General features: G+C 56.1%; 1 protein-coding gene across 1 annotated transcript in view; it reads right to left on the bottom strand.

The window, feature by feature from the left end:
* The window catches only part of DNMT3A (DNA methyltransferase 3 alpha), a 99,752-nt gene that overhangs the window by 57,368 nt on the left and 25,440 nt on the right, over positions 1–16,944 (bottom strand). Inside the window, exons 2-3 of the mRNA XM_053891084.1 lie at positions 15,767–16,002; positions 3,434–3,538 (exon numbers count right to left, since the gene is read on the bottom strand). Of these exons, the coding sequence (XP_053747059.1) occupies positions 3,434–3,538; positions 15,767–15,829 (168 nt within the window). The 5' untranslated portion in view covers positions 15,830–16,002. The remainder of the gene's footprint in view (positions 1–3,433; positions 3,539–15,766; positions 16,003–16,944) is intronic.

Below are 16,944 nucleotides of genomic sequence, written 5' to 3'. Positions count from 1 at the left end.
GAGCAGCTGGAAGACAGTGTTTCTATGACAAAAGCAGTGGACGCTGAGCACCAGAGCAGGTTCAGGAGAGGGGCCAGATGGAGCATTCCAGACCTTGTCCCATAAGAAATGAAGATTCTTGAACACAAAAGTACCGTGGACAGTATTTACTGTAACTGCACGGGGCCCCCTCTCTCTAACACACTAGGTTGAAAGGTATGTCTTGTTTATCAGTGTGGCCTCCTCACCCTGGTAGGTGCTCAGTGGGTGTGAAGTATCTGTCACTGAGGGGTTACAAAGTATACTGGGGGCAGCTGGGGTCTGGTCTGGGTGAGGGTGCAGCCAGGAGGCTGATGCCAGAGCAGGAATGAGTGGAAGAGATCCAGGCCTTGTGGACAACACGGGAAGGCAGACAATGATTTCTTAGCCTTGGGGCCAGGCGAGAGCGGGGACAGTAGTGGCCGTACCTCACCCCTCCCTGTTCAGCACGGGACATGCACAAATTAAGACCCCGGCTGCAGCTCGCTCTCACGCTCAGCTTCCCCGCACTTCCCCCTCCGTGCCACCTGTCGGGATCTGAGCCAGGCTCCCTCCTGTTTCCAGGCTTAGCTGGATGACACAGGCTCGGCTGCTTCAAAGCTCTCTGGTCAGTCTGTCCCCAGGGCTGCCGCTGTACCGGGTCCCCACGAAGCCCTCCGGCTCTGCTCCTCTGCTGGGAGGCGAGGAGGCCAGGGCAAGCACCTGCTCCGTCCTGGGAGCCGACCTCTAGTGGCTGCACAAACTTCCCTGATTTCCCCCCCACAGGCTCCCTCCGGGGGCCAGGGGCCTGCTGCCTGGGAAGGCCTGTGAGCTTTTATTCCGGGGTCAGTTCTTCTCTGTTGCCCCAGAGTACAAGGGGTCCCTTTCACAACAGCTGCCTCAGCCCTCTGTCCCCCTGTCAGCATTGCCGTCCCCATGGTCTCTCTCCCATCCTGGGGCCTCTCTTGAGAGTCCGGGGGCTGCAGATGTCCACTAGGGCATGGGCTGGGCCACATGCAGACTGTGACCTGCACAGTATTGCACCGCCTCTCACCAGGGCTGCCGAGAGGCCAATGCTTGGCTCCCACCCGAAAGATCTGGTAGACCCCGGCCCCACGGACCCCCGCACAGGAGCAGGTTTATTCCACTGTCTGCCCTGCCCTTTTGGATCCACTTGGCTGTTTGCAAAGCATCCCTGGAGGTGGACAGGACAAGTGTTCCTGGCGGTTAAGTTTTCCCGATGGAGCAGCAGAAGTTCAGAGAAGTTCAGTAACTTGCTCAAGGTCACACAGCTGGTAAGCAGTAAATCTGTTTCTTCTATCAAACTGAGGTTGCTGTAGCCTCCTAAAGAGGAAAGGTTTGGCCGGGCAAGGGAAGACCGACCTTTGCTAAGCCCTGGCTCTCCAGTGCTTGCACCAATTTAACTCCCACAGGCATCTAGGAGGAGTGAATCCTTATCATCAATATTTTTCCAAGGGGGAAGCCGAGGTTCAGGCGGTGACTTCTTCAAGGTCACACGGGTGGTCAGTGGTGGAGCCAGGATTTAAACCCGGGTCTGTTATAGTCTAAAGACAGTGCCTTTCCTTCCACACTAGCCCCTGTTCCAGGCAGGGGTGGGGAGGGCATACGACCCACTGACCCTTCACCCACTTGGCCCTGCCCCTCCTCCCTCGCATTCGTCCACCTCTGGACACATTTCCACAAACCTGCCCCTGACTGCCTTGCACTTTCTCTCCCGGGGCCTCACCTCCCCTCTCAGTGATATGCCCTCCCTCTGGTCCCGGGGACTCACAAGGATGAGCAAAGGGTTGCCAGGTCTTTATTTGCTATAGGTGGTAATTCTTGTCCCAGGTGTGCCTGAATGGGGGGTGGGGGCCGAGTTCTCGGCCACAGATCATGGCCACATGTGCAGGTGAGGAATAACTGGTGGGCTCTAACTCAGCCTGGCTCCCCGCCCCCTCCCTCCAGCCTGCACTGGGGCCCTCCACCTTCTCCCAGATGCCCATGGGGAAGGAGAGTGGAGGGGCACCCTGGGAATCTGGGAGTACAGCCTGGAGTCTGCTGCAAGCTGGAAATTCCTTTGAAGTCCCCTGTTTTATCTTTCAACTTCATGTGAATTTTTCATCACAGGCCATAAAATATCCATGTTTGCTTTAATATTAAAATACTTAAAATTACTTACCAATTAAACGACTTAACTTCTGCCCCCCCCCCCCATCTCCAAACAGAATTGGCAGTGTATGCTTTGGTACCCACAGGTGCCCAAACCTCCTGGCTCTAAGAACCTCCCCTCCCCTCCCCCTGGTGCAGGCCTCCCTCCCTCTGCTGTCCTTTTCACCATGGCCACCATTCACCCCGACTCTCTCCCCCAAGGGAGAAAACCCTGCCCTGCTGAGAACATTTCCTTGATGGGCTGAGTTACAAATCTGAGCTCCCAGCCCTCCCTTGCCTACTTGCTCTGACTCTCCCATTCTCAGCTGGAAGGAACTGAAAGAAAGGAACCAGCTGTCTTCGGTGCTGGCAAATAATTATTGCTCTGCCTCTGAGTCTAAGGCATAGGCAGGCCAGCTCTTAGAGCCCCCAGGGCATGCCCTCTGGAGCATTCTTCATCCTGGGCAACCCCGGGACTCTCCCTAGACTCAGAGGTTATGGCCCCCAGAAGCCTGGGCTTGGGACTGGCCCTGTAGCCCACACTTAAACAGCGTCAGGTTCTCCTTCTTCTTTTTTTAATGTTTATTTTATTTTTGAGAGACAGAGAGAGAGAGCATGAGCAGGGGAGGGGCAGAGAGAGAGGGAGACACAGAATCTGAGGCAGGCCCCAGGCTCTGAGCTGTCAGCACAGAGCCCGATGCGGGGCTCGAACCCACAAACCGCGAGATCATGACCTGAGCCGAAGTCGGACGCTTAACCAACTGAGCCACCCAGGAGCCCCTCTACTTATTTCTTCTGAAGGGACCCATCAGCCTGCAGCTCTCCTACTCACTTGGATCAGACGTCCAGACCTGGGTTCCCTTCCTCCGGGTCCTCAGGTGGGGCTGAAGCCCAGGGTGGGGGGTGGATGGGGAGGGGCCTGTGCAGGCTGGCCAGGGAACAGCAAGTCCTGCTGTCAAAGCCACAGGCCTGGCCTGGGGAACGTTTCAGGCTCTCTTACTGCCACTGCCCTTCCAGAAAAGTCCCAGCTCCGCCACGACTCGCAGCACAAATCCTCTGGTCTCTAGGGGTTTCCAGTTCAGTGTAGAAAACAGGAAAGCGTGAGGGTGGCGGTAGGGTTCAAAGGACAGGGAATGTCAGCGAGCTCTGCACCCGCAGGCGTGCACCGCATTGCCGAGTCTTAACGCCCCCTGGTCCCCGCAGGACACACGTCACTGCTGTTTAGTGCGTGCGTGCGCGTGCGTGTGTGCGCGCGCTGGGGGGGAGGGGATGCCATGACACTCACCAGGGGGTGCTTGCGCTTCCGCCCAGGCCGCCCCACCTTCCGTGCGGTTGTGCTGGGCTCCTGCCGCTCCTCCTTGCCACGAGCCTCCTCCGGCTCCTCTCCCTCCTGCGGGTACAGACACAGCCTGTGAAGCCAGGGCTGGATCCAAGAGGCCTCCTCCCCTGTCCCACCCACCCCCGTGACAGCCACATTCCCGGGGTCGTGCCAGGCTGTTCCTCCCGGGTGGGGATGATCTTCATCCATTTCTTGCCTGGCAAAGCTCAAGCTGCCCCTCAGAGTCCCATTTAAGCAAAACCTTGGGGAAGACTTGAGGGCAGACGCTGTTGCCCCAAGCGCTGTGCCGCTCTGCTTCCTGGCGGTCACGTTTTTCTCAAGCACAGGGTCACAACACATGCTCTGACAAAAAGTGTATTTCTGGATAGGAATTTATTTATATGAAACCAACCTTACACAAGTACAAAAGTTAAATTAGCTATGTATTTCATGAATCACCTGTCCTGTAAAGCATAAAGTCACATGACACGACATTGTAAATCTGGCGACTGGAAATCTGGGCAGCACTTGGCATGGGGACTGTGGCAAACAATGGAGGACTTTCACAGTCACTGTGATGTATCTGCCCTGAAGCATTTGCCATGAATGCCTGTCACCCCACAGGAGCATCTCGGGGACACCATCTTGGTTCATCTCGATGCCCTGCGTTCATGGAGCTCTGGACCAGAAGTTTGGTCTTGTGAGCCACCTCCCCCAGCACCTGACAGAGCCGGGCCCTGCACTGTCGTCTCATGGAGCACAGAGACACAAACCTAGAAAGTCCTCCTGCCTCACTGCTCCAGCCTGGCCACAAACCACCCACGGGTTTCTTCTGACTCAGCCGGCTCCAGCATGACTAATCACAAACAGAAACAATGATGGGGAAGGAGAAAGGGACCCTGACCCTGCAGAGGGATCTCAGGCAGCTCTTCAAACCTTCCATGATGTCAGGAGCCAAAGATGGCTTCCCAGTCCACCCTGGGGAGGGTGCCAACCCAGAGCCGCGCTGGTGCCACAGAAGAGAAGGGGAAGGCGCACAGGTTCCCTGTGGATTTAATCAAGATGTCCCTCAACATCCCACTCAACTTTCATTTTCTGTGATTTCAAAATAGCTTGTGGTTTGCCTGTCTGTGGGCGGGAGGGGAGGGTCCAGGGTGGAAAGAGAGAGTTTGCACCAGGACCAGAGACCCTTGACAGGCTCTTTTTAGGAAGACACGGCAGAGAAGCTGTGAGAGCAGAAAGGCCACAGAGGTGGACCGCCAGATGGTGGGGAGGGTTCCACGAGGGCTCTGGGAGGCCTGAGTGCGGGGGCCAGGGCACGTGCCCCCATGGGAGGCCAGCCCTCCGGCTCTGAGCTGTCCTTGGTGAGACCTCGCAGATACCCCGTATAAGAAATGATCGCTTGGATCACAGAGGAAATCTTACCCATGCAGCTTAGTCTCTGTGAAGGTTTCAGTCGAAGCTACAGAATGGCAGTGAATTTCAGGCGGAGACAGTGCTTTTGTTCTGACTCCACCACTGCTAACTGGGCAACATCTTAATCATTCTGACCAGGTAACCCGGCGTTTACAAAGCACAGCCAACGTGAAGTCATGCAAAGGCGCAGGACTTAGAGCAAACCAAAATGGGGCTGAGCCCGGCTTATCCGTTAGCTATAGTACCATCTTCTCTGAGCCTCACTTTGCTCATCCATAAAAGGGGAATCTGAAGGTGTCCATTCTGCCTGCTTCTCAAGTTTTTCAGAGGACCGAACCAATGTTTTGTCCCCTTGTCTGTTTTGTCCGCTGCTGACTTCCCAGAGCCTAGAACAGGCCCGGCGCTCAGTGAGTGTTCCGCATGCCCCCCACAGGAGGGGCTTACATAATCCCTGGCAGCAGGAGGCCTACTCAGCCCCTGCATTTGCCTGGAAAGCACTGGGCCAGACCTAGCCAAGCCTCTGACCACTCCTCACGGCCAGGCCCATGGGACTGGAATGCACAAGGCAACAGGCAAGAACGAGGCACCGATGTGGATCAGGGTCAGGCTGGGTGGCCACGGGGTCTGGAAAGACTCCTACTGCCCAGAAATTCTGGGCTACGAATGATTTCTTTAACAAACTGCATTTCTTACAGAGGGATTCATTTGGTTTTCTAACTTTTACTCTGAACTAACCTGAGAAGTGAAAGTCATTCAGAGCCCCTGAACGGCACTAAGGAACCACAATCACCACACTGCGATGACCTAAAAACAATGACACTTGACATTTCAGGACCCGTGAGGCCGGTGCAGCCCGTGCAGAAGCCTTCAGGGGCCCCTGAGAGGCAACTGCTGTGCTACCCGAAGACTGCTGTAAGTTGGCCCCTTAGTGACACTGGCTATGCCTGACGCATAGGAGATGTTCCACGTATCTTCCCCCCCATTTGAATTCAGCTCAGTGCAATACACCCCCGGAGGAAGGGGTGGGATGCCTGAAATGCCATGCCACCTGACCAGGTCCTGACTTGTTGAAAGTGTGGACATCACCAGGGCAGGCTGCCACATGCTGAGCCCGTACCTTGGCCCAGGTGCAGGGCAAAGTGCGATACGCCCGGTCCGGCATTCAGGCCTCACCCCTGGGTTGTGCATGAAGAAACCCAATCTCCCCAAGAGCCCGGGTCGGGACTCGAACTCAGGTCCGGGTAACAACTGGCCCATGCCCTTTCCATCAGACCCTTAAGTACGGCTTTGTAAAAAGCATGTTATTTGGGGCCAACACATCATTCTTCCATGACGTAGTGATGTCACAGGGCAAGGAGAAGGGCGGTAAGGCCTCCGGCTCGGGACCTGCCTGAGTCCACACACACAGTCAGGGGGATGACACACAGAGAAGGAGAACAGATGGCTCAGGGCTGTGCCCCTCAAGGAGGCGTATCAAGAGGTCCATTCTCGCATCTGTCACGGAGCTGGCTTCATTCAATATCTTTGCTGATGGGTTGAGCAAAGGAATGTAAAATATGCTTATCAAATCTGTAAGCAGCCCTGATTAGGCAGCATCACTAATACTCTGAAAGGGAAGAATCTGATCCCCAGTGACTTGGAGCAGCTGGAAAACAGTAACAAATTTAGCAGGAACAGACATGAGCCCAGGTTGGTTTCCTCATCTGTCAGCTCAACTAAGGGGACTGAATTAGTCAATTCCTACAGTGGGGGTTGGCAGGAAGGGGACAGAAATTCTAGTTGGGTGGGATTTGGAGAGGGCAGGGATGAGCTGGCCTTCCCGTCCTGCTCTTGAGTCACTAGTAACTTCAAGCCATCTAACCTGAGTCTCTCTTTGCTCACCTATGAAACGAGGCTGATAATATCTACCTTACAGCGATGCCGTGACAATTGAATGAGGTAATATATCAAGAGCTGACACATGAGAGTCACTGAAGAACTACTAACTCCCGCTCTACACGTCCTGACCAGAACTATTCACAAAAGTGCATCCCTCCCTCTTCCCCTTCCCCCCTCCCTCCCCACCCCCAGGCAGAACCCAGTGCCCTGCATTTGCAGCCATCACTCACTGCTACAGACCAAGCCCAGCATCTGGCTGGTACCACTGCAGTGGGATACTCAGGAACACCGGCTCTCTGATCTTTCCAAAATGCAAAGCTGATTATGTCACTCTGCAGAGCTTAAGCCCTTGCTGAGGGGGCTCCCAGGGGCCTGCAGGATCCAACCAAGCTCCTTAGCCCGTGTGAAGGAAGTCCCCCAGGATCTGGCCAGCCGCCTTGGTCTCCCCTCCCCACCGCCTTCCTCCCACTCACCGTAAACAGACTGCACCAGCTGCAAAAGTGGGCTGCTTCCTTCCCCAGCGCCGTGGCACAGACCATTCCTTCTGTCCCGACTACCTCCCCCTCAGGTTGACCAGCAAATCCTTACTTTTCCAACCTAATTTCCTGGATTTCCTTCCTCTTGGTCCCTTCCTCTGACGGAGTCCATAGGTCCTTTCTCCCCATGGCACCAAATACCCAGCACTGCAATGGCCAGCAGTTGTCCTGGATGGGCTGTGAGTGTCTTGAGGGAAGGGACTATGTCTTATCCACCTTGGCATCCCCAAAGCCTAGACCGATGCGCCTAGCATGAGGCAGGCACTCAAAAGCACTTGATGAGTGACTGTCACATAGTAGGTACTCTCAGTAGGTGACTCCATACACACCGAGAGAGGCACACATGCAAATCTACAAACCTACAGTTACGTGAAGATAACTGTGCATGAGGCTCCGGTGCTGCCCTGAGCTTTATGATTTCAAATCAGGAAACAGGATGACTAACGTGTACTTTCTAGGCTTACACAGAGTCATGTCACTTTACATTTATGTAACTCTTTACAGCTCTCAAAGCACCTTCACATTTGGTGGCCTGTTAGGTTAGGTAGTTACCATCAGCCTTTCTAAACTTCTGAGGCTATGATTTGACCTAGATTTTAACCCAGCTCACTGGATGGATTATTTTAAGCCACATACAACTTCTCATTCTGATGAGCTGGGCTATGACGATAATAATCTCTTGCAGTTGTACAGTAGGTGGTAATTAACAGAGCATTTTCACATACATTATTTCATTTTATTCTTCTGCTTTACAGAAAGCAGAGCCGGCATTATTATTATTATTCTTTTTTTTTTTTCCATTACACAGGCGGGAAATCTGAAGCTCAGAGAGGTTATCTAACTTACAGAGATCAGGGAGCCAGGAAAAAAGGTCTTTAGAACCAAAATTTCAATCTTTCGACGCCCAGCTCATGGGTCTTTCCACTGCCACGTGCCATTACACCCTATTACGCCACGTGCTGCTGACGTGTGTCACCGTGTGCGTCACAGGGAAACCGTGAGCGTGCAGGCGATCCAAGGTAAAGGCACACACCGGCATTCACATGTGCGTATCTACACAGCTGTCTCAGGAGGCTCACGCCTAGACACAGGACCCCTCCCCTAAAGAGATCTACGTCCCACCCAGAGACAGCCGGCAAGATGTACGTGCTCCCTCCAGAGCGTACAGAGGATGCTACCGACCCAGCATCCGTTGAGCAGATGTCTCAAGTTGGTGTTTGAGTTGAGGGGATGAACTTGACAGATCTAGCCAGCCACTTGCCCAGACCCTTTGGGACAAGAGGCACGTACAGCCTTGGCCAGCTGGCCGGCTGGCCTCCAGGGGCCGTCTGTGATCGTGGAATTCAATGGAACCGATTGGCCTCTCCGCCAGGCCCAGCCCCGTTCTGGGTGGCCCGAGTCCCAGCTCTGCAGAGTGACAGCCACAGGACCCTGCACACCACACTGCGCACATGTGCTCACAGGTGCCACACGCCCAGGCTGGGCCCACAGACAGGTGGGTGGCAGGGCACGCTGCCGGAGGACGCACGGGGAGGACGAGGCTGCAGCGTGAGTGGCCACGCGGTGGCACCAGGAATGGCTGCACATACCCCCCAAAGTCCCTTGCTTTTAACGATCTCAGTCACCTCCCAAACTATCAGTCCTCTGTTCCAATTATTCATCAGTATTCGACAAGTATTCACTGCCCCATCGGTCTGCTTCATATTATATATACTGAGGAAGGCCCCATCCCTCCCAAAAGGCCATGCCCCTGAGGGGTTCCCACAGCTCCAGTGCCCCATAAATTCTATTTGGAAACCCCAAATGGTTCAAAATGGTGGTGCCTGGGGTTTTCCAGGCCCTCCTGCCAGGGTGCAGCCCTCCCCGACAAGCTGGGTGCCATGATGGGGCCTCACTGCCTTCTGGAATGGAGACTCCACTAAGCACATACCCAACACACTGCAGCCCGGCAGGTTAACCTCCGTGGCCTCAAGGCCAACGTGAGGCCAGGCTAATGGGTGTGCTCAAAAAATATTTATCCAGCACCTATTGTGTGCTGGATACAAAGATAAGCAAATAGAGCACTCAGTTTAGAGAGAGACAACACATAAATAAAAAAGCACCTCAGTAGAGTGTCCCTTCCGTGGACCCCAAGCCCACCCAAGCTCTACATAGCGCTCCATCTCATCCCCACCCCACCAGGCACCCCCTTTCCGGAGGCATTAGAATGCTACGTGGGGCATGATTTTTCTCGATTTATAGAGGGAGAGAATCCAGGTAAAACTACTTCACAGCCATGTGACCCTTTGCCAAGTTTCTTAGCCTCCCTATGCCTCCATTCCTTCTAAAATGGGGGTGACGAGGAGATGCCCCCTGGGTTGTTGCGGGATTGAGTGAGTTAGTTGCCAAGCCAAGGAAGCTCCTTTACATGCCCTACCACAGCGTGCAGACATTAAGTGGGATGATCACAAGCAATATCCCTCATTGCCCCGCAGCTCTCTGCAGGGCACGACCAGGCCCAGGTGCCAGAAAGGAAGGGCATCGTCCCCATTTCCCGAACGTCCTGGAATACCCACTCCAGTCTGCCCTTCTCCTCTGCAAAGCCGAGCTCGGCTGTTCCCGCCCAGGCCCTGTGGGACGTGCTTCTTGGCAGGGAGGAGCTCCATCCCCAGCCTGACCATTTAAGCCACGAGGGACCTAGGGAACCTCACCTGAGCTTCTGAAGGTAGCCACAGCCCTTCCCGTCAGGAGTTGGGGCTCCCTGTCTCTTGCCTCAGTGTCGCTTCTATTCAACGCATGAAGGGAAGAGGGACCTCAGGCCTGTTTTTGAGGACCCAGGAATAACCTTCCTTCCCCATGCCAGGTTCTCAGTGGACTTTCAACCCACACCACACCCCGCCTGCGTTTTCCACCCTGTCACGCCAAGCTCCTGAGATCCTGGGGGCTACAGTGCACCTACCCCACCAGTGTGCGGACAGGCAGGTAGACAAATACATGGGTGGGTAGGTAGGTAGGTAGGTAGAGAGCAAGCTCGCTAGTTATCCAAAATAAGTCGTAAGACTAACTTAACACGTCAGGTCCCTGTGTTAAAAACACACCATGTAAACCTCTCTTTTCCCCGCTCAGAGGCCATGCCGCTGAGTCACACGGCGCATTCCAGACGCAAACACAGGTCTGTCTCCAGAGTCCGAGTGACGCCTTCTCAAGACTGTAGTGACTGCAGGTTACCTAAACTTGACCTGCCTACCTCCTCTTACGGTGCCTCACAGATAGCACGTGTTTTATGAATTGAAGGTTTGTGGCAACCCCGTGTCAAGCACGTCTGCCGGCACCATTTTTCTGACAGCATTCGCTCACTTCGTGCCACGTTTTAGTAACTCTTGCAATTTTTCAAAAATTTTCATTCTATTTGTTATGGCGATCAGTGATTACGACTTGCTGAAAGCTCAGATGATGGTTAGCATTTTTAGCAATGTTTCAAAATTAAGGTCTGTACATTTTTTTAGACACGTTATTGCACTCTTGATAGACTACGGTATAGCCCAAGCGTAACTTTTAGGCACTGGGAAATCAAAAAGTTCATTTGACTTGCTTTATTGCAGTATTCACTTTGCCCTGCGGATCTGGGAAGGAACGTGCAGTATCTCCAAGGTACGCCTGTCATATCTAACGTAAAGAATTTTAGAGGACCTAAAACATGGGTCCCAGTCGGCTCAGGGGTGGACTGTTTACGTCACACGTCCACTCTACGTGACCAAGCATCTAATCGACTCCACTGAACTACAAACGGATGTGCCCTTAGTCGTAGCTGTGTTCTTGAAGAGGTAAGGGTAAAGCTACCTTTTCTGTTACCGTCTGCATGAATTAAGAGGGATGCTATTTAAACAACCCCTATAGTGACTATTATAAAGCAAAGAGCCGGCCCTAAGCATTGATGTGTGGGCATCTGAGTGTGATAAAGGCAGAGTGTGCCCAGAGTGGGCAACAGACCTGTGGACCAGCAAGAACAATGCAGAGGGGAGCTAGGGGAAGCCTAGCCAGGGTGCCCTTGAGTTTGTGTACCAGAATGCAGGAAGTAGTCAGTGCCCAAGGGAAGTCGGCACTTGCCAGGCCTTTGGGCCAGGCCTTTGGGTTGGAGGAGAGAGCCCCGGCCACAGCGGTGGACACACACGCACACACACACACGCACACGGGCACACTCACTGTGCTTCCCCGGCACAAATATGCATCCACTGCTGTTGCTTCTTCCACCCAGCTTCTCCCCCCCGGATGGTAGGCACGGCTTGTACCTTCCTATCCCCATTCCTTTACAGGAATGTTTATTTAGTTCATCTGACAGACTTATGGAGCCCTACTATGTGCTAGGTGCCTGGAGAGGTACCTGGAAAGAAAGAGAGGAAGAGAAGGAAAGAGAATGGGTGCAGGAGGGAGGCAGACAGGCAGGGAAGGAGGCATGGTAAGAAGTAGGGTGTCCACAGCCCTGTCTTCATTGACCAGCGTGTGTCTGGAGTGTCTGTGTGTGTGTGCACGCACATACCCACAATCGTGCCCACTAGACTTGTGTGTGAATTCTTACTGGAGATGAAGTGCCCCCAACACCCACCCTGGGGCAAGAGCGCTGTCGCGAGGAGTAAGGCATTCCCTGGCTATCCCGACTTGGAGGCACCACTCATTCTACCTCTTCATGCAGGAGGCAGCCTGGTGGTCAGCAGCCAAGAGCACAGTCTGCCTGGGTTCCAAGCCCACTTGCTAGCCACTGACGAGCTGTGTAACCTTAGGCAAGTGACCGCACCTCTCCAAGCACCCATTTAGTCGTTAATAAGATGGAGGGTGAAAAGAATACAGCCTATCTTATGGAGCAATGGTCAGAATGAAATAAGATAATGCAAAGCACAGAGCTTAAAGTAGCACCTGGCAGATAGCACTCAGTGCATCTTGGCTGTTGTGTTTCTGAGGCCAAAGGAAAGAAAGAGGGGAGCGGCGTGATCGGGGGCCCAGCCTGGGGCTTGGACTCGTGGCCAGGCGCTGATTCATATTTGGGGAACTGAGGAGGCCTTTCCAGCCCCTTCCTGCTCCCTCTGCCCCTCCCCTCCCCTCCATGCAGGGCCTGACACCCCACCTCCATGCTCCTCCGCAAGCCAGGACCCTGGCTCCGGGCCTCCCTGCTGTTGGACGTGCCCCCCGCCCCACACACATCCCCCATAAGGCCAGCTCCCCCTCCCTCCATGTGGCTACACCTACCCAGCTGACCCACCCTGGAGAGAACCCCAGAGCTCTACCCACCCCAAATCTGCATTGTCCCAGCCTCCCCACTTAACATACGGATGGCAAGGTAGGGGAGGCCACAGGGAGAAGAGGTGCTGGGCAGACCCCTCTATGCACTCCCAGCCATACGCACTCTGCCTCAGCCACACGCACTCTGCCTCAGCCACCACTGCACCCAGCCTGCTTGACCCAGCCCCAGGCTGCTGTTCTGTGGGAGGGTCTTACCCCTCTCATTTCCCTTTCTCTGCTATCCGCTATGTATTTCCTGAGCATCTACTCGAGGCTAGTCAGGCCCTGCCCTCCCCTCCCCCTGGATATCATCCACACCAGTACTTCCTAGATGCCCCTAGAGAGCTAGTTAAAACAGATTGCTGGGCCCCTGCCCCAGAGTTTCTGATTTGCATTTCTAACCTTTCCAGGGGCCACTGGGGCTGCCGGTTTAGGGGGTCACGTTTTGAGAACCGCGTGTCCACTACAAACTATAATTCAAGGCCGACAGAAGGAAGCAAGGGCTTTGATCAGAGAGGAGCAGTAAAGATTAGGGAGCAGGCACACCGGGCAGAGGAAACCACAGAAACAGACGCCTGGCAGCTCCAGGAAGTACCCAAGTGGAAGGTGCGTGGAGGCGTGGCCGGGAAGGAGGCTGGAAGGGGCGTGGGGCCCAGTGGAGCAGGGGCCAGTGCGTGGCCACACCACTTCCCTCTGGCTCACCAAACAGTTCCTTTATGCCAGGTGCCCCAGGCAACTCTGCCAGGCTCCTTGGGCCGCAGCCCAAGCCCATCTTCCCCCTCTGCAGACAAGGCACCTCTGCCCCAGGCCTGGCTTTCTCGGGCCAGCGTGGGCGGCTGTGTCTCTACCCGCCCTCCCCGGTGGCTCCCTGGAGCTGTGGGAGCCAGCCCAGAGGTGCCAGGGAGGTGTGCCAGGTGAGCCGGCATGCGCGCTGTGGGCGTGGGTGGCTGGGGAGGAGCGCCCGCCATGCCCCAGCCCCCGTCTATCGGCCGCTCTATCAGCACCAGGATCTGGGGCTTGGGTGTGTGTTTGTTGCCGCATGAGCCAGAACAGTTACTATGGGTAGATAATAATAGCAATCGTAATCCCTCATAATTGGACCAGACTTTGCTGTTTGCAGGGCATTTCCATGCCCGTGACCTCATCTGACTTCCACAACCACCCTGTAAAACAGGCACAGCCAGAGTCGTGATCCCCACTTCACAGCTGAGCAAATGCAAGCCCGGATGGCCTGAAGTCACATCTCCAGGAAGTGGCGTACTCAGGCCCGGGCCCGGGGACTTCTGACTCTGTCCAGTGCTCTTTCTCGATCTTGAACTGTCATCACAGGGAGCCTGATCTGCTGCTTTCCATGTGAGGGAGCCAGGGCCTCTGCTATCCAGGGTGGCACAGTTCAGTAACAAGAGGAGTCCGGCCTGACTGTCCCCCCCACCTTCCCCACCTGCCAGCGTGTGGACTGGAGCTGTGTCAGCACCAGTCAGGGCATCAGGCCACGTCGGGAGGTCAGGGTCACCTAATCCAACAGAGGAGCAAAGCAGAGCTGGTGGAGGGAAGGGAATTACCCATAGCTTCCACTCAAGAGCACAGGTGGCCAGCTGCAGGTGGCCCTGACTCCGTGGTGGCAGGGTGTAGGTCTACCGCCGCCCGAGATAGGAGTGGCCCGGAAGGCCCACGGGATAACCTGGACTACCTGTTATTTTCTGTGGGGGTCAGAGAAAGGGGACCGGTAGCGCCTAGAAAGCCTGGCTCAGTGGGCCACGGCAAGCACTTTCTCCCCAGTTTGCTGCGTATACACCCCCAACCGGGGCATTCTGCCGGATTCCAGGCTGGGAAGGCAGGTGCCTGCGCTTTGTGCGCACACCTGTGTGTGTGTCCACACGAGGACTGACGCAGGCGGGGCAGCGAGAAAGGTTCTGACCCACCAGGCTCTCATCTGGACCCACCACTGAGTATCTGGGCTCAGCGTCCTCACCTGTAAACTAGGGCCATCTGCCCTTGCCCCACCTGTTTCAAGGGCTGCTTCCAAGAACCACATGGATGGAAACCACTCAGAAAACCGAAACAGGCTCTAAGAATGAGCAAACCCAGGAAGGAGCTGAGTACGCATGGGGGAGGGTAAGCAGTGAGCGGGTCTCAGGGCCGCCCCTGACGGTGGCCAAGCAGAGGGGACACTCCTCAGAGTGCCGGGGCGGGGGGGGGGGGGGGGGCATGCCCGGTGCCAGGTGTCCACTGTAGTTCCAGAAGGACAAACTATAACCCCCAACCAAGCATCACCACCCCTCGCTCCTTGCTCAGGAAAAGGGGAGCAGGCAGAGGAAACTGTGGGGACCAGGGCACGGCAGATAGGACACCCCAGAAAGGCCCGTGGCTGGCACAGCTTCCCCAGAAAGGTGGTGGTGGGGTTTACCATTTCACCGACAGAGGGGGAACACAGAATCCCAACGTTGGGGGTTCAGGGTGGCTTTGCCTACAGGTGGACACGGCTTGGTGAGGTTCCAAGGCAGCCTGTGGGGACCCAGCAGGGATCCCTACTGGTCTGCTGGGATCTCCTCTGATTTAGGCTCATCCTGGAGTTCAGCAGAGGGTGATGAGGTCACCTCTCATGGGGCTCTGAAAACAAGGAGGTCATTAGCTCCATGGTCACAAGTGACACTCACTCAGAGCCCGGGGGGGGGGGGGGGTGAGGGGCAGGAAATCACCATCTCCAGGATGACTGGTGTCACCCTGTGTGGGAGGGGGAGCCCTCACGCGGCCTCACATCTACCAACCTCCCTGAACTTGTCTTTGGCCTCCCAGAAGCTACCGAATACCCTGGGGAAGCAGAGGCAGCTAAGACAGGTAAAGTGACCAACCCGAGGACACAGGGCTGGTAGGAGGCCAATCCAGAAAGGAATCTGGGTTCGGGGACACGCTGCAAGGCCGACTGCCAACACTGTACAGACCCGGGGCTTGAGCCTCTGCTCAGATACCAGGAAGGTGAAAAGCCTGGGTCCTGGAGCCTGATCACGTGGTTCAAATTCCCACCGTACCACCAGGACTGAACCTCTACCAGCCATCACCCGAAGGGGGACATCACCCCCCCCTCCACCGCCCAGCGCGAAGGCTGAGCTGCGCGGTCCAGCGCTCAGCACACCAGAGCTGTCACTGCTTGGGGACGGGCCCTCCCCTTCCCTGGGTTTGGGGTCCTAGGGGGTCCTGGGCAGAGCCAGCCGCTCACCTTGCGGTCCTCCTCCCGCTCCGGAGCGGAGCTGCTGGTGTCCCCGGGGCCGCTGGAGGGCATGGCGGGCAGCTGGGCGGTGGGAGGCAGGCTGGGGCTGCGCGGGGCTGGGGGGCTGCTGGGCTTTGGGGAAGGAATTATCGTGGTCTTTGTAAGCAAGAGTTAGAACTTAGACATAGATCCCGGTGCTGAGGGAGACTCCTGCTGCCTGCGGTGTGGACTTCCAGTGGCTCCACCTGTGGGGGAAAGACAAGAAGGGTCAGCAGGGCAGGGCACCCCCAACCCAAGCCCCACCTGACCCCCCCACACACACCTCAGCCCCGGGGCCTGTGAGGCCTGTTCCTCTGACCTCACTCCTCTTCCCAGGCTCACCAGCAGCTCCGGCCAAACTAGCACCCCAGAGAGTAGGGGAAACCGAGGCCGACTCAGCTGGCAGGGTACCGCCTGGCTTCCCCCAGGGCCACCTCCTGCCTGCGAGGCGGCAACAGTCTCCCCGGGGCCTCCGCGTTGCTGGGGCGCAGTGGGCGCCACTTCTGGGACTTCTAACTGCCTCCTGCCTCCTCCCTTTTCTTCATTCACGTCTGTTCTCTCCTTTGAAAGCTTCCCGCACCCTCCCTCCCACCCAGCCACCCCCTGGGAAATCCCAGAGGTCCCCAGCCCCGCTACATTTTCCTTCTAATCTGTCCTCCCCTCACGCCCCCGCCCCCACACCGCTCCCACCACGTGGAGGAAGTGAGCTGCAGTCACAGGATGTGAAATGAATGTCAGCTCACTTTAGGACCAGCGCCTGGGCCCAGAGAGAGCTGAGGTTGAACTCGGGCTGCGGCCAGGCTGAAGGCCTAGGTTTGCAGTGCAGTCTGGAGGGCGCCCCGGTGGGGAGAGGCCGAAGCCAAGGCCACGGTGACGGCTGACGGGAGGCTGCTTCCCCCCCACCCCCACTCGAGCCCCACGGATCGGCACCATTTGCCCGGGGAACCTGGTGGGCTTGAGGGGGGCCCTCCGCACCCACCCTGCTTGATTTTAGGGGCTTTTTCATCTTCCCTGCTTCAGGTGCGGGCCTCAAGCCAGTGAAATCACAAAGCCCCCGCCGCAGGCCTCTGCTCGGGGTGGGGGTGTTGCGGATTCAACCCCCTTTGCTCGGAGACACTGAGTTCTGGGCTCCCCACCCCCCAGGAGGA

The sequence above is a fragment of the Panthera pardus genome, unplaced genomic scaffold, assembly GCF_024362965.1.
Source record: "Panthera pardus isolate Hobbes unplaced genomic scaffold, ASM2436296v1 HiC_scaffold_26, whole genome shotgun sequence".
NCBI lineage: Eukaryota > Metazoa > Chordata > Mammalia > Carnivora > Felidae > Panthera > Panthera pardus.
The sequence above is the reverse complement of the archived record's forward strand: the minus strand, read 5'-3'. Positions and strand labels throughout refer to the sequence as shown.